The sequence below is a fragment of the Pleurodeles waltl genome, chromosome 2_1 (genome assembly GCF_031143425.1).
Source record: "Pleurodeles waltl isolate 20211129_DDA chromosome 2_1, aPleWal1.hap1.20221129, whole genome shotgun sequence".
Lineage (NCBI taxonomy): Eukaryota > Metazoa > Chordata > Amphibia > Caudata > Salamandridae > Pleurodeles > Pleurodeles waltl.
Window position 1 is genome coordinate 543,393,634 of NC_090438.1, and position 27,789 is coordinate 543,421,422.

At 44.5% G+C, this 27,789-nt stretch overlaps 1 protein-coding gene across 50 annotated transcripts in view; it reads right to left on the minus strand.

Annotated features, from left to right (window-relative positions):
* CLASP2 (cytoplasmic linker associated protein 2) overlaps nucleotides 1-27,789 on the minus strand; it is a 1,425,897-nt gene that overhangs the window by 7,694 nt on the left and 1,390,414 nt on the right. For all 50 annotated transcript variants that reach the window (XM_069214594.1, XM_069214706.1, XM_069214671.1 and 47 more), the window contains one exon: nucleotides 1,138-1,344. In XM_069214594.1, the coding sequence (XP_069070695.1) occupies nucleotides 1,138-1,344 (207 nt within the window). The remainder of the gene's footprint in view (nucleotides 1-1,137; nucleotides 1,345-27,789) is intronic.

The window sequence follows — 27,789 nt, forward strand, 5'->3', positions numbered from 1 at the left end:
GAAGACTAGGTTGTCCAAAGACCTAATGTAGCAAACCAGGATCAGCTTTTTACACCAACGAAAAGTCGTTCCTTCTGTATGGAGCAGAAACTTGGGGGACAACAGTGACCACCACCAACTAAGTGCAGACATTCATCAACACCGGTTTGAAGAAAATACTCCAACTACGCTGGTCAAACACCATCAGCAACAATGATCTGTGGCAGCAGACTTTCCAACTCACTGATGAAGACATTATGAAAAGATGCTAGGGCTGGACAGATTACAACTAAGCAAGCCTGCATCAAACACCACTAGGCAAGCCCTGACTTGTAACGCTCAAGTGAAAAGGGAGAGAGGAAGGCCAAGAAACAACTGGCATGGAGGCCGCCAGGCTGACTGCAAAGAAATAGGTTACACCTGGAGTCAGATTGTAAGAAAAGCCCAGGACAGAGTTTGTTGAAGAATCCTGGTTGATGGCCTACATCCCCAGGAGAGGTAGTAGGCATACATGTGTTTTTTTTTTTTATTAACAAATACAAAGGGAGTGTAGTGAGAATACGGTGGCAGAATGCCATGGATTATGTTTGATGGAGGGCCCGAGAGGTGGGTGTGAGAATTAACTAGGTATTCTTGTTTCTTTCAGGGGCTGGTCTGTTTGTGAACAGGGTGGCTGTGTGATAGGAAACACCAGGAATTTTAAGTAATGTGGAAGTGGGCAGTTTTCTAACACTAACCACAAAACAACCACATGTCCAAGGAAACAGCATAACAGGGGAGCTTGCAAAGCATACATGAGCAGATTATAAATCTGTGCTTCATCCTCGAAGTTCGCAGAAAAAAGAAAAAAAATACACTGTTGGTTGGGCCCGGTATATATACAATTCTGTAAGTCAGCTTCTTCCTGTCAGTATTTTCAGTTGTGCTTTTTTCTTCAAAACTCCAATGCACAATACACAACCCACGTTCGCCAAACCCTAAAACAAGTTCCTTAGTAACTAAAAGCACTGCACTCAAAAACCTAAAACAATGCTTAGTTGAGCAACTGCTTTCCGCTTACTTAGCTTGAGCTAAAAAAAAATACATACATAAATATAAAAATAGTGCACAATACATTAGAACCAGATTCGTTAACAATATAAGAAGTGTTTGAATTACCTGTATTAAACCTGGCACAATCTCTGGTAGTAGCTGAGACAGGACCTCTTTCGAAACTCTTTCCGTCACCTTGGTTTGCATTTTGATTGCTGCCAAATTGATGGGATAGTCTGCTGTCTGTATAATCGGACACAGTACTTTAATGCACTGGTCCGGGCTTATGGATGTAGCCAGAGTACAAGCAGCTTCCTCGGCAGCTCTTACCACCTGGAAAGATTACAATGTGCATTGTCATAAAGGGCAAATAAACCATATATCTTTAAATAGCAACACAAAAATCACTACGTGTCTAATGTAGCTTAGGTATACCAAGTTCTTTTAAAATGAGACCTCTGAAACATCTACAGATGCTTTTGTGACAGGCTGTAGTGCCAATTATCGAGGTGCCAAAGATTTCTAGGTCAGCGCGTTCAAGCGTCTGTCCTGGAGAAAGGGGGCGCATTGCAGGTACAATTTACTTCTTTAACTTCCTGCAGCAGGTGGGAGGTCACTTCCCGGGCCAGCGGGCTGGGACTGAAAGAGGCACTTGCCTTAGCAAAGAGGTCTAGCTTGTTGGTAAACAGGGCAGTAGCATCAGGACCTGGTCAACCCTACAGGATACCCGTGGACACCGCCCAAGACTGCAGAAAGGTGTTTGGGGGAGGGGCAACTGTGGGTACCGCTGACACCTGCTCTAGAACAAGCTATCGTCCGACAGAACCATGCAAGCAAGCACAAGATAAAGGACAACTTTTATGGTTGGGTTATTGTTATTATCAATTAATGCAATTTTTATTTTTTTGCTGTTGGCGTTTCGGAGTACTTTTTTGCAGGTCACTAGTTTATTGTCCATATATGCTGGCTAGTGTGTACATTTGTCTGCACGAGCTCACTCGTACACGTTCTTCACACAAGAAAATAAGTACAAACCACAGCTGCTCTGACACCAATTTTAGCATAAGGCAGTGAAGCTTCTAATACAAACATTACATCCTGTCCAATGAAAAGTGGTCACTTATGTTGTGTCTGGCAACCCTCATATACGTGTGAACGGAATTTCATTAGGGGCATTTGTGTGGCGGCGCCTCTCTGAACAAACCACGTCTGGAAACACTCAAGAGAAAGGGAAGCTTTTAAGATGGGGAGAAATAGGTTTTACTTGTCCTTTGATTTATATTTCAAGTTAGAATTCAAAGGAGGCGGATTGACACAAAAAGGTTTATTGATATCAGCATGTTTGCGGGTGAGCCGGTGTATGTCAGAACATACATATGTTATTGTTTTACAGCAGAGACCATGTGGTTACCAAGTGCATAACTCTGATGTTCAGACAGAAACAAGGCACAACTCGCCAGTGGCGTAGCTATTGCCCTAATGCAAGCAAGGGAATTGCTCCATCCCCTGATGTGGTAGTGAACAGCTGCTGACTGTGGCAAGGTGAGCCCTCAAACCCCTGGGCCCTGTGCCATTGCACCAATTACACACTTAGTATTTAAGCACGTACAACTCACTGTCATTTACAAAGATCTGGACTGTCATGGACAAGAAACGATGCTCTAGCACTTGTACGGTGATATGTTTTCATCAATGCTGAAAGGCGAAGCTTTGCATTCGTCGTTCGAAATTGGGGCAGTTGTAAAAAGGCGCTGGAAGAAGGGGTGCTGCAGCACTCCACAAATAACTATTCTGGAGTTCAGAAGGCGAATGAGTAATACAGATGCCTTTACATTTTCTTTTCATCTGGTAATATTCGCTGTGTTTCAAAGGCAGAGGTCAAATGCTATACAATATCTTCTTGCAAAGGGCTATCTATTCTTTTATCATCGAGAATGGCGTTTACTTTACTAACTGCAAAATGAGATGATTTTGACAAGTGACTACGTGGCAATGTCGCAGGGGTGAAAAGAATGGCTGTAGGATGTCTTTATTAATAACAACACGTATATACCTATAAATGAACTGTACACGTTTCAGAATATATCAGCAGCTCGGAAAGCACACATGAAGCAATTTTTTTCTAATTCTGAATTCTGAAGCAGGATGGAAACAAAGATTTTAATAGGATTACAAAAATCAAGACATTCTTATTTCCTGAAACCCGATTTCCACATATTATAATTTGTGTGCTTTTTGGTGATTTTTCCGTTTGTGCACTGTGCTGTGAGATATACTGTTTATAATTCAGTGGACTTGCAGCTTGCCTGCAGCATACCATTAGTTGTTTTCATTGGCACTCATTTGCAATCTTTTGATTGCTAAGCTCCCAGTAGGCTTCCCTTCCATTCTGATGTTAGCTCCTTCTTGGAGCATGGACCAAGAACATATGATTTTCCTTGTCTTTTTGCAACCCACTATTTTTTTTATATTTAATTTTCAGCATCATTCCTGGACGTGCAATGTGATTTCCTGCTTTTAACACAGGCATATGTCTTCTGTATTTATTTTGCTTTCACCATATCTGCTCTATCTACTGACGCTTTAGTTACTGGCACACACAACCATCTGACCATCTAGAATGCCACAAACTCCTGGGCGACTCGCCATCCAGATTCCAAAACAGCAGCACTGAAACAGCTCTCATCACTGCCATGGACATAGGCAACATCCTCGAACATGGACAGACTGCCGTCCTCATACTTCTTGACCTCTCTGTCGCTTTCAACACCTACTCCCACCACACACTTATCGCAAGACTACACACAGTGGGACTACAAGGACCAGCACTCAAATGGATAGTTTCCTTCCTCTTCAAAATAACACAATGAGCCAGGCTCTTGCTGTTCACATCAGAACCCAAGGACCGCTGCAAAATCCTACAGAAATCATGACTCAGACCCACACTTTTCAACTTATACATGACTGTTCTGGCAAACATCATCAGATCCCAAATAATCAACATCTTCTATGCAGACGACACACAGCTCATTTTTTCTCTCTCACATGTCACTATCACCACCAAGAAAAACTTCAAACAATTCATGATTAGCGTGGCCAATTGGATGAAAGAAAACTGCCTTAAGCTCAACACAGGCAAAACTGAAGTGCTGATTTTTGGGAATAAGAGCTCACCCTGGGATTCGACCTAGCCCACTAATCTAGGCCCCAGACCCACCCCAACCTACCATGCTAAGAACCTAAGCCTCATCCTAGACACAAACCTACCATCAAGTCCCAGGTAACACTGTCATCTCCACATGTTAGTTGAAATCTTCAAACGGCTCCCACTGGTGTAGTGTACCAAATGTAAAGGGACACTATGCAAAACGTCCAGATGACGCTTACTGGTTTACAGTGGCTAAAATATTAATATCCCAAATGCTCTCTTTTGTGGTAGTGTGGGTGAGAAGTTTAGGCTTATCAGAGGGTAGTGCTAAACATTTGTTGAACAAGGTCAATAAATGTGACATACACTAAAGAAGAAACTCGAGACCAATGATTAGAAAAATATCGCTATTTTTATAGAGTGTTTCAACACCAGAAAAAGGTAAGTACTGTTGCTGTGTACCAATTTTTGCAATTAAGTATAAAATTCACTCAAACGCGCTTTTATGTGGTAAATGACTTCATGTGGATAAAGTACTTTTACTGCATAGGGGTCTCTGCAGTTGATTATTGGGAGTTCCCTTTAGGTGCTAGGGTCACAAGGAACACCAGCAGTTAAGTTTTATGTGCCCCAGGACATCGGGGTGCAGAGATACTTGATTGGGTGAAATGCCTTGCGCATTGCATGGTTGGCATGGGGGGGGGTCACTTGGAAACAGGCTGCAGAGGGGGCCTTAGGGAGAAGTCGGTAAGCTCCCAACAGGGTGCTCATCGGTGGGGGTCATGGGAGCAAGGAAATGCCATTGGCTAACATGAACCCTGGCCAAAGAGCTTGGGTGCAGCAGGTTTTGGTCATCGGGTGATCCTGCGTCAAGGCACCCATGTTTCTCGGTTGGAACTGCAAGAAGGGGGGATAGAAAAGGAAAGCTGGTCCAGTTTCGGTGCTGGCCACTGCAATACTGACATCCCTTGATGGCTGATCTCTGGTTGCTGTGTTGGAGTCCGGACTGGACTCAAACAAGCGCTGGTTGTTGCAAGGGGTCTGGTACCCCAGGTATTGGTGTAGGATGACTCCAGTGGTCCTGAGGTCTTTCACTTGGTGAGGAGATGACTCGGTCCTCCTAGTGCATGGTGACGACCTCCTGCGCTGCTGTGCGTTGGTGGACCCGGTGGTCAGCAGACCGGTGACCCGGACATTGCAGCTGGTTCCTGCAGAGTGAAGGGGAGTGACTTCTCCACTTTAGGAATACTGCTGATGGTTTGGTGAAATGGTTGGAGGAAGCACAGTTGCAAGACAAGTCGAGCTGTCAGTACAGGAGCAGGTAGGATTTTGTGCAAAAGTCCACCAGCAGTCTGCAGTGCTCGCTTCTTCTTGGTCCTTCGTCTTTTGTCACACTAATCTGTTCTTGTGATGTCAGACTGCCACCTAAATACTCAATTTAGGGGTGTTTAGGGGAATAGCCAATGGGCTACTTACCACTGGGGTAATTACACCCCCTATATGACCACTTCCTGTGGGGGAGTGGGCATAGCCCTGTCCCAGAATCTTAATTCCACCAAAAACAAGATGGTGGAACCCTTCCATCATGGAGCACACCAGGCAGTCCACCTTAGAACCTGGATAACCTCACGGTTGACAAGCAGCAATCTACAGATCCACCTTACAACTGTAAGTCACTCTGCTCTACACCCTCAGACCTACACCACTCTGCTCCACTCCAAATCACACCATTCCACTCTACTCCACTGTATCCTACACCACTCCAGCCTACTCTATGCCAATCCACTACACACATTATCACTTTATGCCAGCCTGCTCTATGCCACTTTGCTCAACGCCACTCTACTCCAGTCTATGCCTCTACTCTACGCCACCTACTCTATACCAATCTACTCTATGCCACTACACTCTAAACCAAAGTACTCTACACCAGCCCACTCCACACTATGCCACTCCATTGTACACCAGTCTTCTCTATGCCTCTGTAACCTATGCCACATCCCTAACTTTTAGCCACGCTGCTGTACAATATGGCTAAAAGACATTGGAAAAGCCCATAGCTCTCACATCGTCGAGACCTATTGGATTTGCCAATGCTTGTTATCAGTACAATTGTACATCAGAGCAAAATTAATGGCAGTTTCAATAGAAAATGTGCTGTCTGTATATTATATTGGACTACCATACTATACTTTTGAAATATATTTGACAAAAGCACCACCAGCTACATACTATATACACACTTACCACTCTCCTGCTGAATATATTTGCCACACTTGGTCTGTGTAGCGCTTGAATTTTTTACACTGGTTGTAAAGTGCATGCTCTCTCGTGTACTGAACGTAATAAAGAGACACATTTCTACTTGCCATTGTTTATTAAGCAAGTTACTAAGTTCAGCACTGCTCCATACGAAAACAGTGCCCCTGCATCTCCCAAATCCCGCTGGCCTTCATGCAACTGTGTTGAAACTTGGAGCGTTCCCCCTAGGCTGATATGAAGCGATTTAAAAGATTGCGCCCCTCGTGTGCTAATATTAGCAAGCAAACAAATTATAACTGATCATTATTTACAAAGATCTGGACTGCTCTAGAGAACAAACAGTGAACTTTCCTTTGTGGTTATCTGCAGCGTATCAGTGTTAAAAGGGGGAGCCTGGTGTTTCACTGTTACTCTGGGGCTTACTATTTATGTGGCCAGCAGCGGCTCCTTTGCAATGATGAAGGAGCGTCTTCCCCCCCGACTAAGCTAGGAGCTGAAAGATTAAACAATATTTAATTATCATTTTATCTTTCAGCTGCTGGCTCAGCCAGCAGCGTGTTCAGTGAGGGGCAGGGCCACGGGAGGTGGGATGAGGAGAGATTGCACCTAAGTGCGCGTGTGTGTTTGGTCGGCCGTCTCAGGCCGGCTAAACACACATGCGCACTTAGGTTTCTCCAGCCCGGCTGTGTTGAACAGCTGGGTTGGAGAAACTGCACAGACCCCAGGGTTGTGTCCTAGCGGCAGTTCATGCTGCCCAGACCAATTTAAATTTAGAATGAAAGCAGCACCAGGATTGCTGGGGAGCCTGTGCTGGTGTCCCAGTGAATGCTGGGACATCAGAAGAAGATCAGGAATGTCAGAAATACTATTTCACTCTTTGGGAAAACACCCTCACCCCCATCCCGTTCACTTGGAAGGCCATGGGCTTCCAAAAATGGACGCCACAGTCGTCCATTACTCTGCTTTATTTATACATACAATGCATGTATCACACTGATCACATACATAAATAAATACAACATACACTTGGGATATTAGTGCCAGGTACCATTCCTATCTATGGTTGCTCTGTTGTGCTGTAGACACATCCTACAGTGGGATTAACAAACAGGGTATAAATTTGACCAAACATTGGCGAGAATCTCTCAGCAAATGCCAAATAACCTTTAATACAGAACAGTGAATGAAGATCATTAAACAAGGTATTTTTCTGCACCAACTCCCCTTGTGAAGTATAAACACCCTGTACCAATGTTTGATACTCCAGACTGTGTAAAGGGGCTGTTCTAGTTTAAGAAAACTCAGACTTTTAATGTTGAAATGATGTGCACACTCTGAATCCCATGTTTATAATGTCTGCCTCAGACAGGGAGAACTATATATAATGTTTCTTTCTACAGCACACTTCCTCGGATTGCTTGAGATCTCAGAAAGCCTTCTCGCACTATACGCATAAAACCTTAAATGAAACATTTACCTTAACTTGCTTCCAATTATTTCCTCTCCTTTCAGAATGTCCCTCTTGTCATCCTTCACCCTCTGCATGCCTTCTATTTCTAAGTATATTCTCCTATTACTCTCATGCCTTTACAACAACTAACATCAACCAGTCTATCAATTTCTCTCACCAAGCATTTACCTAAAAAGCATATAAGCCCCCACTAACGATTACATCTAACTGGTACTCATTTTAATCTACCACAAATAATATAGAGTGATTGCATGGATTTTATTTTTGTATTTCTTGAGAACACATAACTAGTCACAATAACCAACAGTATCACAGAATTAACCACTAAACTTAAATTATAAAGTAGGGAGCTACTGGCCATAAAGAACTTCAACACCTCGACAAGTGTATACCAGAGTAGACAATAGCCAACATTGTTCTTCACCCACAAGCTATACTTAAGTTGTCCATAATGTGTCGGCCAATGAGTCACATGTTCCATCAGGTTTTCTAGAAGTACTAGCAGAAAGCCTTGTAACCAATCAACCTCAGAAATAGAACGATCTGAATACTAATGCCTAGCAATATTAAAAGAATAATTTCCTTTTGTGTATTATCGGAACTGTCAGCAGAAATACCTCTGTGAAAGAAGTATGCATCATTATGCTAACAAAGCCTGGGCAGCAGTATAATAATTGCCTGTAGCACAGACACCATTTCGTTGGAGGCATCCAATCCATAAAGAACCAGTCATAAAACAATAGCTGTACTCCCTGCCACTTCAAGTGTATAATCGCCTCTTTTGCGAAGACTAAAGCTGCCGATGTGATGCCATATGGAAGGATACTATGCTGAACATCCAGATCTCCGACCACTAAATGCAAGCACTTTCAGTGAGTCAGGAAGATCAGAATGTTTAAAAAAACATCTGGAATATTCATGGACACAATCCAGATGTATTCTTTCCCTGCTGCAAAACGTGCCATATAATCAATTCTTCATGTCGCACCACTTTAAAAGTATGCTTTACGAGCTTCTGGGAGTCTTTTCTAAACATAAGTCTGTGTTTTTTGCTTATGGGTTAGGACAGCAGTTTAAAGAAAAACTCATGAATTGAAAACTGCACCTCTGTTCTGCTATAGAAAGGACCAACTAGTCCAATGTTATTCTTCCCAATTCCAGTAGTATTCTGTCAACCACCCTTCGAAAGGTAACCCAACCTGTAAGGTGGGTTATCAAAGAAGATTTCCTGGTACAGAAATCTAAGGTTTTTATCATTTGGTTAGTCTGGGTTCTGCCCCTAAAAGGATTCCTGATGCCTGATGAAAACAGGCTTTTGTGGAGCTGGAGGCATTGCTACATCCTGCTGCACCACACAAAATGGCTAAACGTTCTTAAGACTAAAGTCTTTCTAGATTACTTAAACACCTCAACAAATGATCAACTTTATCTCCAAATCACACCTCGCCATTCGGTTGCATGAATACTAGGCTAAAAGCTTAGTAACTGAAGCAAACTGTGAAATCTCACACTCACAGAGGTAATCACCACCCTAGCAATACAGCCAGCAGATTCTACAACAGAATACATGATAAGTTTATATGGCGAAACCATTAAAGTAAAAGTGAAACCCTATCGTTTGTTTGGAATGTTCATTAGGGAAGTAACCCACTGCTTTCTTCAAGAGGACTGCTGCTATCTTAAAGAATTACTAGATACACTGACCATTTTTAAATGCCCGAAACCCCGAAGCACAAATTTTCTCTGAAGGGGCTGCATTAGGCCTTTGCTTAGAGTTAATAAACCAAAAAAAAAAGTTATGGTGAAATGCTTCAAATACTCTCAGTCACTGATTAGGTCTAAAAGACCAATACCAGTCAGGGGCTGCTTAAGTCCCTGACTGATGGGACCTGGCATGGCCGCTCAATTGAACTGCTCCTACTGAGCAAGAACAAGCTTGAGTTGCAGAGGGTCCACCTCGGACTAGGGGGGAATAGCGAGCCAAAAAGCAATAGCCTGGAATGCAGTCCAAGAAATTAAAAGTAATTAGGATTCAGTGCCACTGGAATCAAGCTATACCTGGACAATGAGCCAATAATAAAGGTGAAACCAGTCATGGGTTGCTTATTTTCAAATTCAAGGAGTGCCTGGCAGGACGGGCTCAACTGTTTCGGCTGGAACAGGCCCATGGCTTATTTGCATATGGTTGGGTCTACTGTGAGGTGGTATGGTGGGCTAAAAATAATTGAGTGGGATGAGACCCGAGCGACTGCCAGTAGTTAAATAAATTCAAGCATTCCATGCATCAAATTGCTGTTGTTTCAGATTAACTGAAGGCATCCACATTTCAATTTATTTTTCTAAGTGAGATTCCCAAAGAGTTAGCCACAAGAACTGGGGATACAGCCATGAGAGTAGGGTGTACTGGAAAGTGCTATTAACCATTGGAATGTATTCTCCTGCACTGCAATTACAGGTGCTGCAATGAGGTTTTCCAATACATCAGTTATCTGGTTCTTGAAAGAATCTGTCTCACCCTAAAGACTGGTTTGGAAAAACACATTTTTTGATACATTTACTTCATTGGATGTTCATTATTTCAACACTAAATCTGTAAATGCCGTTCTCAAGTTAGAGATTTAAGCACTGTAGACAACAGCAGAAATTGTTAGTACCTTCTTGTTTACATCACTATATGACAAGGTGTCCATACCACTTGTATCCCCCATATCCTGAAGCCTTAAATTTATCTACTTCATTACCCATCCTCTCACCTCTCTCAGAATAGAAGGGTGTTAACTGAGCAAAACGCACACTGCAATCATTTACGTGAAAATGACCTTCAGAGACAGAAGTCATCCCTCAGAACAGTTATAACATATTTTGGACTTAATCTTTGATCCAAAAACCAGTACTGTGGATGTCTGCTTCTGCACTAATGGTATTAATAGTTGGCACTGGGGGGACATTCAGGGCCACACATGACATCCTGCAGCAAGCCCCCCATTGCTTTAACTCTGGCACCCTCTGCTGCTTTTTAATTGTAAGCCTGTTCAGTGTTGGATTAACCATTTAACATCAACTTCACTGTAGGAAGTGCCTAAATTGAGCAAGTGGTTTCCGGTGCGGGGCACTGGCACATATTTTTGAGGGCCAGCACTTAGTTTTCTGCATCAAGCATTTTCTCTGAGCAAATTACACCTATGGGAAAGAGGAAGAGAAAAACGAAAAAGTTTCACAAAGGAAGAAAGCAGAAAGCTGCAAGAGTGAGCTGAAGGGGCAGAGTGCGGCTGTAAATGGATTGAAGACACGAGATGGCTTCAGGATTACACTGCCTCAGCATTCAGTGCTCCCACATTTAAATGCAGCAGCGGAGTGTTTCGGAGGAGAGTTTTGGGCACCAGCATGTTTTTTATTTACAAATTAAGCACTGACTGTAGGCCTATATCTGAGCTGTGAACAGACGTGGTGGGAGTGAGAAAGTGTGCAAATATGTAAGCACAAAAACTCTAGCCCTGGCACCCGCAGTCATACAGCACTGAGGAGTGGCTTGAATTCTGCTCCCTAAAGTTCACCAAATTTCCTTGAGAGGGTCCATTTTACTTCAGCAGTCAGGGGAATAAGGCTTCTTCAATAGGAAGCAAGGAGGTGTGGAACGATACGGTTGAAATATAGACAAAGACCACCTCTTCTTGCATTCTTTGGTACCGCCAAGAATCTCTGAAGAGAGTCTCTGTGCCTCGAAGTAAGGGAACAAATCAATTTGTCACTTATAGAGGCCCTCTGGAGGACCCCCTGCTGCATAAGCTAATATGATTCCCTTCTAAAGCATCATGATTTCGAGGTCATAATGTGACAAGCACTGTGTTCCAGCTCCTGTGATCTAACATCCATGCACTACATAAAGCTGACAGAAGAGCTGGTTGTAGTAATCACCTTACACTTGGTGCAACTTTTAAGCCTTAAAAGGCAGAGTGGAAGCTATAAAAACGGATTAATTTTGAACTTGTGTTGCCACTGGAACCATTGGGGATGGCTCTAACACTTAGAGTCTCCACAGCACAATGTTAACTGAAGGAACTGAGGGAGCTCAGCATTATTTTGACAGTGCAACATCACAAAAGCAACACCTCAGACATAAGAGGACGACCAGACTTAAAATGGCAGAAGATATTAGCCGAGGCTACCCACCTCATTTTCCCCTGCATGGAAAAAGGATGTCCATTCTGTAGGAGGCCAAATGTCACAAACAACTGGAGCGACTTCCTAAATGTCTTTGTACGATCAATATAAAATGTCATCAAGTGCCAAATGTTGAAGTGTTCTCTTAGCCACTACCAAAGGATTTTGGAAAGAACACTTAAAATGAAAATGTCACTTACCCAGTGTACATCTGTTCGTGGCATTAGACGCTGCAGATTCACATGTTGTGCACAGTCCGCCATCTGGTGTTGGGTCGGAGTGTTAGAAGTTGTTTTTCTTCGAAGAAGTCTTTCAAGTCACGAGACCGAGGGACTCCTCCTCTTTGCTTCCATTGCGCATGGGCGTCGGCTCCATCTTAGATTGTTTTCCCCGCAGAGGGTGAGGTAGGAGTTGTGTGTGTTAGTAATAGTGCCCATGCAATGGAATGAATAAGTATGTACAAATTAAGGTTAAGTAATATATATATATACAAATGTACAAGTGTTGAAGATAACTTCCAACGGCTACAGGCTCCCGGGGAGGCGGGTGGGCACATGTGAATCTGCAGCGACTAATGCCACGAACAGATGTACACTGGGTAAGTGACATTTTCAGTTCGATGGCATCTGTTGCTGCAGATACACATGTTGTGCATAGACTAGTAAGCAGTTATCTCTCCAAAAGCAGTGGCTCAGCCTGTAGGAGTGGAAGTAGTCTGAAACAAAGTTCTCAGTACGGCTTGACCTACTGTGGCTTGTTGTGCAGATAGCACGTCTACACAGTAGTGTTTCGTAAATGTGTGAGGCGTGGACCATGTGGCTGCCTTACATATTTCGTGCATTGGAATATTTCCTAGGAATGCCATGGTAGCGCCTTTTTTTCTGGTTGAGTGCGCCCTTGGTGTAATGGGCAGTTGTCTCTTTGCTTTAAGATAGCAGGTTTGGATGCACTTAACTATCCATCTGGCTATACCTTGTTTTGATATTGGGTTTCCTGTATGAGGTTTTTGAAATGCAATAAACAGTTGCTTTGTTTTCCTAACCTCCTTTGTTCTGTCGATGTAGTACATTAGTGCTCTTTTGACATCTAATGTATGTAGTGCCCTTTCAGCTACTGAGTCTGGCTGTGGGAAGAACACTGGTAACTCTACCGTTTGATTTAAGTGGAACGGTGAAATAACCTTTGGTAGGAATTTAGGATTGGTTCTTAGTACAACTTTATTTTTGTGTATTTGGATAAAAGGTTCTTGTATTGTAAACGCCTGAATTTCACTTACTCTTCTTAGAGATGTGATGGCAATGAGAAATGCAACTTTCCAGGTTAAGAATTGTATTTCACAAGAATGCATGGGTTCAAAAGGTGGTCCCATGAGTCTTGTCAAGACGATGTTAAGGTTCCATGAAGGAACAGGTGGTGTTCTTGGTGGTATTATTATTCTTAGGCCCTCCATAAATGCTTTAATGACGGGTATCCTAAACAGTGAAGTTGAATGGGTAATCTGCAGGTATGCAGATATTGCTGCAAGGTGTATTTTAATGGAAGAGAAGGCTAGATTTGACTTTTGTAAGTGTAGTAAGTATCCCACTACATCTTTTGGGGATGCGTGTAATGGATGAACTTGATTATTATGGCAGTAGCAAACAAACCTTTTCCATTTGCTTGCATAGCAGTGTCTAGTGGATGGTCTTCTAGCTTGTTTTATGACTTCCATACATTCTTGAGTGAGGTTTAAATGTCCGAATTCTAGGATTTCAGGAGCCAGATTGCTAGATTGAGCGATGCTGGGTTTGGATGCCTGATCTGCTGTTTGTGTTGTGTTAACAGATCTGGCCTGTTGGGTAACTTGACGTGCGGTACTACTGACAGGTCTAGTAGTGTTGTGTACCAAGGTTGTCTTGCCCATGTTGGTGCTATTAATATGAGTTTGAGTTTGTTGTGACTCAATTTGTTTACTAGATATGGAGGGAGAGGGGGAAAAGCGTATGCAAATTTCCCTGACCAGTTCATCCATAGGGCATTGCCTTGAGACTGTCTGTGTGGGTACCTGGATGCGAAGTTTTGGCATTTTGCGTTCTCTTTTGTTGCAAATAGGTCTATTTGCGGTGTACCCCAAAGTTTGAAGTGTTTAGGATTTGGGGGTGAATCTCCCATTCGTGGACCTGTTGGTGATCTCGAGAGAGATTGTCTGCTAGTTGATTTTGGATCCCTGGAATAAACTGTGCTATTAGGCGAATGTGGTTGTGAATTGCCCATTGCCATATCTTTTGTGCTAGGAGACATAGCTGTGTCGAGTGTGTTCCCCCTTGCTTGTTTAGGTAATACATTGTTGTCATGTTGTCTGTTTTGACAAGAACGTATTTGTGGGTTATGATGGGTTGAAATGCTTTTAGCGCCAGGAATACTGCTAGTAATTCGAGGTGATTTATATGCAGTTTTGTTTGATGTACGTCCCATTGTTCTTGGATGCTGTGGTGATCGAGGTGTGCTCCCCACCCTGTCATGGAAGCATCTGTTGTTATTACGTATTGTGGCACTGGGTCTTGGAACGGCCGCCCTTTGTTTAAATTTGTACTGTTCCACCATAGAAGCGAGATGTATGTTTGGCGGTCTATCAACACCAGATCTAGAAGGTGACCCTGTGCATGTGACCATTGTGATGATAGGCACTGTTGTAAGGGCCTCATGTGCAGTCTTGCGTTTGGGACAATGGCTATGCATGAGGACATCATGCCTAGGAGTTTTAAAACCACTTTTGCCTGTATTTTTAGTGTTGGATACATGGCCTGTATGACCTTGTGAAAATTTTGAACCCTTTGTGGACTCGGAGTGGCTAATCCTTTTGTTGTGTTGATTACCGCTCCTAAGTAGTGCTGTATTTTGCACGGCACAATGTGTGATTTTTTGTAGTTGAGGGAGAACCCGAGTTTGTAGAGGGTTTGTATGACATACTCTGTGTGTTGTGAACACTTTGTTAGCGAGTTGGTCTTGATTAGCCAATCGTCTAGATACGGGAATACGTGTATTTGCTGCCTTCTGATGTGTGCGGCTACTACTGCTAGGCATTTGGTAAATACTCTTGGTGCGGTTGTTATACCGAACGGTAAGACTTTGAATTGATAGTGTATTCCCTTGAATACGAACCTTAGGTATTTCCTGTGCGAAGGGTGTATCGGTATGTGGAAATACGCGTCTTTGAGATCTAAGGTTGTCATGTAATCTTGTTGCTTTAGCAGTGGTAACACCTCCTGTAGCGTGACCATGTGAAAGTGGTCTGATTTGATGTAGGTGTTTAGTATTCTGAGATCTAAGATTGGCCTCAGTGTTTTGTCCTTTTTGGGTATTAGAAAGTACAGTGAATAGACTCCTGTGTTTATTTCTGTACATGGTACCAGTTCTATTGCTTCTTTTTGCAGTAGTGCTTGAACTTCTATTTCTAGGAGGTCTAAATGCTGTTTTGAAATTTTTTGTGTTTTTGGTGGGATATTTGGAGGGATCTGTAGAAATTCTATGCAATAACCATGTTGGATAATTGCTAAGACCCAAGTGTCTGTTGTTATATCCACCCACGATTAATAAAACTGACTTAGGCCCTCATTCTGACCTTGGCGGGCGGCGGAGGCCGCCCGCCAAAGTCCCGCCGTCAGGTTACCGTTCCGCGGTCGAAAGACCGCGGCGGTAATTCTGACTTTCCCGCTGGGCTGGCGGGCGGTCGCCTTCAGACCGCCAGCCAGCCCAGCGGGAAAGAGGCTTCCACGATGAAGCCGGCTCGGAATCGAGCCGGCGGAGTGGAAGCTGTGTGACGGGTGCAGTTGCACCCGTCGCGTATTTCACTGTCTGCGCAGCAGACAGTGAAATACATGTAGGGGCCCTCTTACGGGGGCCCCTGCAATGCCCATGCCAGTGGCATGGGCACTGCAGGGGCCCCCAGGGGCCCCGCGACCCCCCCTACCGCCATCCGGATCTCGGCGGTCCGACCGCCGGGATCTGGATGGCGGTAGGGGGGGTCGGAATCCCCGCGGCGGTGCAGCAAGCTGCGCCGCCGCGGAGGATTCAATGGGGCCGCGGTACACTGGCGGGACCCCGCCAGTGGTGCCGGTCCGACCGCGGCTTTACCGCCGCGGTCGGAATCCCCATTGGAGCACCGCTGGCCTGTCGGCGGTGCTCCCGCGGTCCTCCGCCCTGGCGGTCAAAGACCGCCAGGGTCAGAATGACCACCTTAGTCTTCCCCCCACTGGTGTTATGTGGAGGGGTTGAGTGACTTGTAAGTCACTGTTTGGTTGTTGGGGTTTTGGGGCTTTGAAATTTTCCCCGGTTTCTCGGGAATTGTCCCCCTCTGTACTGGCCCCGAAAACCTCCCCTTTGGTACTGTCCCTGGTAGGTAGACGGTGTTGATTGTGAGGTGCTGGCTTGTGTGGCCTGACCCCGAAACCCCCCTCTGAAGGTTGATTTACGGAAGGTGCCGAAAGTGCCTCTGCTTTGCGGGGAGTAGAGCGCGCCCATGGCCTTGGCTGTGTCAGTGTCCTTTTTCAGCTTCTCAATCGCCGTGTCAACCTCTGGTCCGAACAATTGTTGTTCATTGAACGGCATATTGAGGACTGCTTGCTGTATTTCTGGTTTAGAGCCAGACGTGCGTAACCATGCGTGCCGTCTGATGGTTACTGCAGTGTTTATTGTCCTTGCAGCTGTGTCCGCTGCATCCATAGAGGAGCGTATTTGGTTATTGGAGATGTTTTGTCCCTCCTCAACCACCTGTTTGGCCCGCTTTTGAAATTCTTTGGGTAGATGCTCGATGAGATGCTGCATCTCGTCCCAATGGGCTTTGTCATAATGCGCTAGGAGCGCCTGAGAGTTTGCTATGCGCCACTGGCTTGCAGCTTGTACAGCGACTCTTTTCCCAGCTGCGTCGAATTTTCGGCTTTCCTTATCCGGGGGTGGTGCATCGCCCGATGTGTGTGAATTGGCTCTTTTGCGAGCTGCTCCTACCACGACTGAGTCTGGTGGCAGTTGAGAGGTGATAAAAGCAGGGTCTGTGGGAGGTGCTTTATATTTTTTCTCTACCCTCGGAGTGATCGCTCTACTCTTGACAGGGTCTTTGAAGATTTGCTTTGCGTGCCTTAGCATTCCTGGAAGCATAGGCAGGCTTTGGTAGTTGCTATGGGTGGAGGAGAGGGTGTTAAAAAGGAAGTCATCCTCGACAGGTTCTGTGTGTAACGACACGTTGTGGAATTCTGCTGCCCTAGCTACCACCTGCGCATACGCTGTGCTGTCCTCGGGTGGTGAGGACTTGGTAGGGTATGACTCTGGACTATTGTCTGACACTGGGGCGTCGTATATAGGTCCCAAGCATCTTGGTCATCTTGGCTCATGGTGGTGTGAGCCGGTGAATGTGACGGAGTTTGTGCCGGTGATATCCGAGTTACAGGCGGAGGAGAGGGTGGCGGAGTTGCTTTCTTTGCCACCTTTGCTTGTGGTGTTAGTTGTTCAGTTTGGAACTCTAGTCTCCTTTTTCTCCTGATTGGTGGAAGAGTGCTAATCTTCCCTGTTCCACTCTGGATGAAGATCCTCTTTTGTGTATGGTCTACATCAGTAGTCTGTAACTCCTCTTCAAACCTGTGTTTACGCATTTGAGAGGACAATGATTGTTCCTCTGAATATGAGCCGGTAGTGGGTTCGGTTGCTGGTTGTTTTGGCACCGAAACTGTGTCTTTTTTTGTTTTCGGCTCCGAGGCGAATCTCTTCTTTTTCGGAGTCGAGCCTTCTCGGCGTCGATCATCCTCGGTGCCGCTGTCTCTGCGTCGAGCAGCGTCTGCTCCGCTTTCTCGGCGTCGATCTTTTTCGGCAACACTTTCTCGGTCCCGAGAATGTTGCGTGCCTGTGTCTCGACCCGAGTCGGACGTTCTGGGCACCAGTTCGGCCTTTTTCGGTGCCGATGGACGGTCACCTTTATGGGTTGAGCCATGGCCGGTTGGCAGTGGCGTCCCCTGGGCCTTGTCTGTTTTCTTGTGCTGTGTGCTTTTCGACGTCTTACTCACAGTTTCCTCGACGTCGAATTCATCCGAGTCCGATTCATGGATGGAGAAGGCTTCCTCCTCTTCTCCTTGTTCCTCGAACTCTCGGTGTTCTGTCGGCGTGGACGCCATCTGTAATCTTCTGGCTCGACGGTCACGGAGCGTTTTTCGGGACCGGAACGCACGACAGGCCTCACAAGTTTCTTCTTTGTGCTCGGGTGACAGGCACAAGTTACAGACCAAATGTTGGTCCGTATATGGATATTTATTGTGGCATTTAGGACAGAATCGGAACGGGGTCCGTTCCATCGGTGTCGATGTTACACGCGGTCGGGCCGACCAGGCCCCGACGGGGGATCGAAATTATCCCGAAGGGCTACCGGAGCTCTTCACGATTCGGTGTCGATTCTAACTATCCCGATCCCGAGCGAAACAATACCGACGTAGTTTTTCGAAGTTTTGACTATCTTTCCGTCCCGAAACCCGGAGCGAAAAGGAACACGTCCGAACCCGAGGGTGGAAAAAAAACAATCTAAGATGGAGCCGACGCCCATGCGCAATGGAAGCAAAGAGGAGGAGTCCCTTGGTCTCGTGACTCGAAAGACTTCTTCGAAGAAAAACAACTTGTAACACTCCGACCCAACACCAGATGGCGGACTGTGCACAACATGTGTATCTGCAGCAACAGATGCCATCGAACACACAGATTCATTTAGATCAGAGTCAGATGGCACCTTTGAGATAATTTTTTGTTTCGGCCACTAGTATAACTCTGTCATTTTGAAATTGAAAAATGTCTATTTATTAGTGAATGCTTTTATCTCACTTACTCATTAGACCAGTGTCTTTCTAAGGTTACATATCTGAAGTATGCTCTATGTATGGGCTTGTAGCTGTCAAGTACTACATTTAGTTCCCAGATGGGTGGTAGGTATGTATTTGTGATAACACTGTGAAAAGGGTTTTATTTTTCTAGAGGCTAAAAGTGAAGCTTAATCTGAGGAGCACTGAAATCCCAAGATGGACGCCAGATAATATTTAAAAGAGGAATGTTTCAATACAGATTTGGAAAGGAAAGACTGAAGGCCTTGTCTGACAACTTTGAGCTCCAGGATGTTTGTGTGATGCTAACGTATACCAAAAGGCCCTACAAAACTCAGTGTTACATATAAATACATACTGGTAAGATTATGTAGTGGTAAAATGGAGCAATCACAAAAGGTAAGTAGAGTTAACTAACCCACAGGTACAGAACGTTCTTGGTAGGAATTGTTTCATCTGATTTTTGGGCTGTGCAAAAGTAATGATATATACATTTCACACTAGGTTTCATAAAGAAAACATGTATTGCTTTTTACTTCTAATTTTATCCTTTTCCATGGTAAGAATAGCTTAGCTGTTTCATTCCATACTATTGAACATAATTTTGGTGTCTGAGGCCATCGGGACTGCTGCGTAGGAACAGGAGGACCCAGTCATATGTAGCAAACCCTAGGGGCTGCACAGATTGCAGCGGGTACTTCTATGCGGCATAAAGCCTGACTGAACTGGGTGTATCACTGACGTAATAACTGTACGCAGTCTGCACGCAAAAGCCTTTGCCAGGACTTTAGTTTCCACGTTCAGAAGGGAGTTTGGTCTATAGAAGTTGCGGTCGGTTGGAGGTTTACCTTCCTTATGTATAACTATCACAGTGAGCCACTGGTCTTCTGGCAGGGAGCATCTCTCTTGTGCTGCCTGGAACATGTCTAGCGTGTGGAGCTACCTTGTCTGTCATTCCCTTATACGTTTCAATGGACGGGTCGTTAGGCCCCACCGCCTTCCCCGATGGGAGGTCTCCTATGGCCAGTGCAATCTTGGACACCATCAAGTCCTCTTCCAGAGACTCTCTCGCTTCTCCAGACTACATATGAAGGCTGATATCTATTAGAAACTCTACACAGTCCCCTTCAGTCATAGTATTCGTAGATGCCCTTATAGTAGACTGCAAAGGTTTCCGCTGTGTTATTATTGGTGTGGAGCCTGCCATTGCAATCAGTCACTTTCTGCACCCAGGAATGCTCTTTATCCCTTTTCTCTAGCCAGGCTAGTAGTATATTGGCCTTGTCACCCACATCATATAGTCGGCGTTGTGTAGCCAGGGGAGCATAATGCATGCCTTCTCTTCCGTTAAGGTTTGCAGATCACACTGCCAGAGACGTAGGACATGGCGGAGTTTCTCCATATCCTCCCATGCAATCCTGTCTTCTAGGTCTCTGATGTATTTTTCTATATCTGCACACTTCAGTGCAGTTTTTCGTTCCCCTCCAATCAAGGCCTGGGCTTGCGGGTATGACTTTCTTAAAAGCCTCCCCAAAGGGTACAGGCCAATGAAACAGTACTCTTGTTCTCCTTCAAATAAGTGCCTGCGCAAGCTGTGATTTATTACTAATTTGCTAGTCCTGCAGGTGCCAAGGGTCTACATAGGGGGCCAGCGTGAAGTTTCGGACCGGACCCGGGAATGAACCTCAACCGGAGAGTGATCAGAGATTCCTCTCTGTCGTAGTTCAGCTGCTTGGAATGTGACTGTGCAGTGCGGGTACGGTGGGTGAAAATGTGGTCAATAAGGGAAAAGCAGCCATGGGCCGCCGAACTTGGCTTGTCCTGTAGGTGCCAAGGGTCTAAATAGGGGGCCAGCGTTAAGTGTCGGACCGGACCCTGGAATGAACCTCAACTGGAGAGTGATCAGAGATCCCTCTCTGTCGTAGTTCAGCTGCTTGGAATGAGTCTGCGCAGTGCGGGTACGGTGGGTGAAAATGTGGTCAATAAGGGAAAAGCAGCCATTGGCTGACAAAGTTTGGGTATTTTTTCTTATGCGGATTGTGGCGACGCCAACAATCAATGAAGCGCATGGACTCCTGAGGCAGCCCCTCTGACTCAATCTAGTGCCAGGTCCATCACATCATTCGTGTCTCACCCTAGCATGAACACCGCTGAGGGTAAGTTCAAAAGAAGTGCACTAATGCTGGGGAGAGTTTGGGCATGGAATATAAGGGGAACAAATGTTAAGGAGAATATTCTCCCAAGTGGCGGACAGAACCACATATCTGATGTGGTGTGGGGTGAGCGGCACCGATTTCTTAATTAGTATTCCGGTCCCCCTCTAGTTAGTTGTGTTTCCTGCATGTGCGAGCAGGGTATAGCCAACTCTATCTAGCACCTTATAATTAATACCACGCAGGTGTGTCTCTTGGAGCAGTAGAAGTCAGGGGAATGTTTGCCCAAATACTGAAAGACAAATATGCGCTTCACCTTACACACCAGCCCATTCGCCTTCCATGTCCATACAGTCAGGTTGTAACGTAAGCATGGTACAATTTACGAAGGTGGAGCATATCAACGGGACTTAGGTCCCACAGGAAGACCACTATATGTTTCTCTGCAAATTCTCCCGCATTGCAGCTATTCTTAGTGAACTAGTGTTCGAGCAGATAAAACCATAACCAGTTTCAATACTAAACAAACAGTTGTCCCCAACCAAAAAACTCCCTCCTCCCTGCTAACCTGCACTGTGGGTCCAGAACTCCCCACCATCCCAAACTGCAGGCAGCCAGTCACCCAGGAAACATCAACTTACGTGTGTGGGCCTTTGTATATAAACATATACCAAGATAGTAAATAAGGTAATCACGTCCCCTAATAAGTAGAATCAAAAGAACATCCCAGACTAACGATAGATGTACAAACGCCCCCTTCAAGGCCCCTCTACCAACAATAAGCCACAGATATACAAAGTAGAAGGTTCTCAAGCATTTTCCAAAGTGGTGGGATGTCCTCTATGTCTGGGTCCCCAGTTGCTCGGCGATTGTTGCACCGCTCCTGCTCAGGACAGGAAATTACTGCCATTAGGGCCGACGACTGGAACCAAGTTTGTCACACTGGACCTCAAGAGCTCATCGGGGAGGAGCCATGTTGTTGTGTCTCCGAAGAGGCAGGGCTACACTGGGTCGGTGCATCTCGTGGAGGTATGCCAGCCTGAGCTTGAAAGCCTTTCTGGTGCACAAAACGCCAGCCCCCTCAACGAGTCCCACACCTCCTCAGGCGTGGGAAACTGCCACGCCTTGCCCTTCGCAATTACTTGTAGTTTTGCTGGTTACAACATCATGTATTTAAACTCTTTGGCTCTTAGTGCCTTTTTTTAACCTCGTCAAAGCTCTATCCCCGTCTTTGCACTTGTAATGTAAAGTCAGGGAAAAATCAGAAAACATAATTTTCATACCGGAGGTCACCATGAGTATGTGCCGCCCGTAGGATCGCTTTGCAGTCCCTATAGTTAAACACCCTGGCGATAATCATCTGCAGAGGAGGACCTGTGATCTTAAATTGTTGATACATGTCCTTAAGTTGCTGAAGCTTTTCATATACAAGGTCCGCCGTGGGCATACGAGTTGAGCAGTTTTAATTGAGCCCTATGATCGTCCATGGTATCTGGAGCAGCCATTTTAAAAAGGAGTGGCTGTTTTTTATATCGGGATTACATAACAATTATGTTTCACTGATTAATGAGTATGTGTAGAGATTTGAGTAACTTAATTCGAAAGGTGTGTTTTGGTTCGTATAGCAGCAATGTATTAGGATCTGGAGTCAAGAATAATAATACGGGTAGACTTTATAACTGAGTGTAGACTTCCCTTTTCAGCACAGAGCATTTTTAACAGGGCATGCAAGTGTTCACCTAGCCACTAAAATTAACCATTTCATGCAAATGTTCACAAAAATTAAAACCATGGGGTCTTATATATGGCTGTCAACATATATACAGGCTCTCCTTGTCAACATTAAGCATTCTAAACTGGACATGCAAGTGCTCGCATCACCACTAATAGTAGTAGTCTCTTTATGGCAATGTTCATTTTCTCAATGTTTATATTTAACCTCCTTCATATACATACACATCAGGACTAATTAAAGTTGCAAGTTACAGTTCGGTCTTTGAATAGTCGGGGTGTTTGTACCTACAAATCCAAAACCATATGCATTGAAAATTATTATGAGGGTGCCTTTTACATGATTGTCTTGATATACAAGTGTAGGCTTTCCCAGTCAACATTTAAGCATTCTAAATTAGGCATGTAAGTGCTCATACAGACACCAACAGTCGTCTCTTAAGCTCCATGTTTATAGATAACTAATCCATTATATACACACTCACACCAAGACTAACTAAAATTGTTAACTGCAGTCAGATCTTTGAACATCCAATTGTAACCGCAAATCAAAAAACACATATCATTAGCCACATAATAGTCAAAGTTCCTCACTAAATAGCTTACGCAGGTCCAGAAATTATTATTAATGAGATGGTCTAATATATGTGACATGTGATCCCTACAGGCTGGCTAAATGTTTTGTTACATGAGATAAAAACCAAGAGTTAATCCCAAAAGCAAATATCTTATCTTCTGCTTGAAAATTGTAGGGAACATTTTTCTCAAAATGTTAGGGATGAGAAAACAGAGATTACCATTTGCTATTTAGGGCAGTGGATCCTTATTACACGGTTCGTTTACATAATTCGTTGTCATGATATCCTTTTAATTACTGAGCAGTGGTGAATCATTTGTTGAATTGTGTTGGCTCCTCTTGCATGGTTTTGGAGAGAAGTGTATGTAGTAAGGGGCTTATGGGAACCTCGTTTATGGCCACCAAAGGACTGGAGAACCAGCTGGCCACGGTGACAGGGCAAAAATGATTTAATTGGAATCCCCAAATGTAGCCATGGAGGGGCCGAAAGGCAGAATGGGGCTGGTGTTGGGTCATGAAGAGACCAATGATCAGGCAGTAAACCTGGTATCCTTAGAACACTTGAGTGCTGAATCTGCCTTTTCACCAAAGAGACTGATGCCGTTGATGGCCATGTCTATAAGGGATGCTAGGACATCCCCGGAAACAGCAGTGGACGTGAACCAGGCGTGGGGATCGAGTGCTACTAATGATGCAATTTCTCTGCCCAGTGAGTCAGTCATATCCACTCCACATTGTATGGTGAACTTTGCTGCATCCCTGCCATTGGCAACAACCTGGATCAGGATGGCTCGGGTATCCTTGCAGACCATGGCAGAACTTGCGCAACAGAATCCCAAACTGTGTGGGTATATCGGCCCAAGAGGTCCACAAAGATCACCAACAGAATGCAAGACTTGCGTAAGGGAACATAATTTTGTAAAAAGTGTTGAGCCTCATGGATTCCCTATCCAGTGGAGTAGCAGGCAACGCAACAGGGTTGATTTTGAACGTGGAGACCTGGACAGCCAGGCTCTCCAGGTCTGGGTGCTGGGTGAGGAAATTTGACATGAGAAGCCAAAGATTGTAATTTCAGAAGTTTTCACTCATGTTAATGGAAAGCTTTCCCCACATCTGTATTTAGAATCACTCCTACAAAATGAATGTGTTAAGAATGTGTCAAGTGCGATTTGGTAATGCTGGGCCTGAGACCCAAAGCTTGAAATGGATTCAGATATGCATTTGTGCTGACTTTGCCTCCTGAGAACACTTACTTTGACTAGCCAGTCACCCAGGTTAGGGAAGATTTTGTGCCCTCTCTTCATGAGAAATGTTGCTACAGGACGGGCCATACAGTTTGTAAAAATCCTTGGTGCTGATTTGAGCCTGAATGGTAGCACTTAGATTTGCTTGTGACACTCGGGTACTATGAAATGCAGGGATTGGAATGTACTTGAATATGAAAATAAGCACCATGGAGATCTAGCAATGTACCGCTGAAGAATAAAGAATGCTTTGGAGCCCAGAATTTTGAGCACTATTATCAAGTGGCTCAGCTACAATGGCTTTGCTGCTGGGAGGCTGGTAATCACTTAGAAGAAAGAAACTCTGCAGCTTTTTTTGTCCAATCGTAACCGTACCTGCCCCCTCATACACAACTTCTCTACACTGCTGCTATAGAAGAAATGAACACATAACTTCCCAACTTGTGCCATATGTACCACCTATTCCCTTACTTGGCCTCACGAGAAGCAAGAACTTCTCAAAGCCCCCGGACCTCAGTTACTTGGTCGCTGCTTGTGTTCAGAACCTAGGTGAGTTATTTTGTGAGGGGAAGCTTTGGTCCTTTGATTAGCAGAGAGAGTACAGTATCAGTAGGGGACAGTTCCTGGTGTTTACGGTCCTGGTACATTCTCTCCATATGCACTGGAAGATAGTGGCAGATAAGCAGTCTACACTTTGGACACAGGTGTAGGATAATCAGAAGGGTGGCTAAGGACCTCGGAGAGCACAAGTACATTTTATTTACAAACCTACAGGACTGCTGGGAAATGGAGCTAGGCAGGGCACTCCATGATGAAGAGGTGGAAATAGTATTGGCCTACCATTCTGTGGTATCTAGAAGCTCCAGGTTTAAATCCATACAGTTTAATATCCTATCTCTCCCAGGCTAAAATCAACAACTTTTTTTCTGCGAGCTAATAGGAGCTGTGCATGATGTGGGGTCTGTGGGAACCGACATGCTCCACATGTTATTGTCCTGCCGATCTCTGCCTCACTACTGAGTTGCAATTAAGGCTCAATTTGCTGGGAAATTTACCTGAAATACATGGGAAGCATGCCCTCTTGGGCTGTTTTGGTGCACTAAAACACAAGTTAATAGCTTGATTTCTAGACCTTGCTCTACTACTAGAAAACTGCACAGTGACAAGGCATTGGAAGGCTAACTTCTCTCTGTGCGTCTCAGAATGGAAGAAATCTTTACTGACATTGGGTGAAGCATGAAGCAAAGTACTTAGACACGAAGAAGCTCTGGCAATGCATAAACAGCTTTGATTTTGAGGATGTGATGCACTCATGGCTGAATTCATGTTACAATACATCTGACTTAGGAGTCCTACTTTATAAGCAACATGTCTCTTGCCAAATAGGGACAGCCATTGCCACAATACTTGGCCTTTACTGCAACTGTGAAACCCGGTTGGTTAACAGTTATCTCAATTTCAACTGGTTAGTTAGAACTGTATCTATTACTTGGCAGTTATCATCATAGTTAATGCGTATTGTAGTATTTGGTGCAATACTAAATCAACTGTTTCCATGTCAAGTTGTATATCTCAGACGCCTAACGACCTGCCAGTGTTAAAGTTAAATGTTAGTTAGATACTGCCAATATGTTATTGACATAAGTTCTGCTTCAAACTGTATGTACAAGTTATATTGTGGATTGTACTGTAGCTCAAATACTTGAGCAATGAACTGCAATGCATGACTTGTTATGATCTCTATATGGCAAAAAAACATCATTGTCATGCATTTGCCTTCTTGGAACTGTTGGAGCATTTCCTGTGGTGTCGGTAATCAGAAGGACTGCTTCAGCAAGGACTTGTACAGTGTCAGAGATCCAAAATAACACTTTATTTACCTTTGGAAACGCTCTTTCTGGTGGATTCTCTATATCCTGAACTTCAAAATATCCCCAGGTGCCAGACAGGATCCAGTAGATTTTTAAGCAAAGCCCTTGCCTGCCAGTAGGAGTATTGTGCGTCTCTGCATCGCCTCTGTTCCACCCTGGAAGTACAGACTGGGGCTGCATATAAGTGCCACCCAACATCTTTTACGCAGGTTTCTTTCTGGACACCTTCTTCGCTCTTGAATGCGGAACCCAAAAACGAATTATTTGTGCCAGTGTGCAGATCTCTAATTCAGGACCTTTTTAAATAGAAGGCAATCCATTCAATGTAATTGGAAGGTGAGAAGGGGGATCAGGAATCTGCAGTTAGATAGGTTATCCACAAGAAGGAGCATTACCAAAGGTAACTTCTTCTTCTGATGGATACGTCCAACCACAGACTACTCACCTTAGAATATATACCAAAGCAGTAGGTCCCCAGAGGTGGGTCTGTGGAATGACTGACCAAAAAGCTAAAATTCCTTTCCCATTGGACCTGGCTACCAAGGCAGTAGTGCTTTGTGAACGTGATGCCCATGTTGCAGCCTGACAAATTTCCATTACAGGCACTTCACACGCTAACGCAGTAGTGGCAGTCTTAGCTATGGTAGAATGGGCCTTCAACCCTTGTAGAGAATGCTTTTTTGCCATCGCATAACAGATCTTATTGGAAAGGACTATCCACCTGGACAAAGTCTGTTTCTGAACTGCTTTATCTTTCTGTGCCCCGAAGAACCCCGCAAGGAGCTAACCGTTCACTTAAAGGTCTTTGGTATGACTGATGAAGAAGCTGAGCACACATTTGGGGTCGAAACAATGGAGTCTCTCCTTGTCTTTCGAGAGGTAAGGTGGGACAACGAATATCAGAAGAGTGATGCACTAACCAACTTGAAAGGAACTCAACTTTTGGTCAAAAGGCTGTTCAAATCCACAGCAGCAGTTTTTATGGAAAGAAAGTGGTGTAGAACGCTGGACTGACAGCTTTAAGCGTACTCACATGATGAGCTGCCATTATCATGAAGAGAAATTCTGTCTTCAGGGTCTGGAAACTTAGAGAACAGCTGCGTAACGGCTTAAAGGTGTATACATAAGGAACATAAGGACCATATTAAGGTTGCACTGTTGCATTATGAAAGGTTGAGGACCAAACATGAACCAAACCTTTGAGAAAATACATCATTACATGTTATTTTAAAAAGGACATTTGGTCTGCTACATAGAAAAAGACCTACTGATATCCTTAAACAGTGCCTACTGCAAGTCCTTCCTGGGCCACAGACACAACAAACAGTAC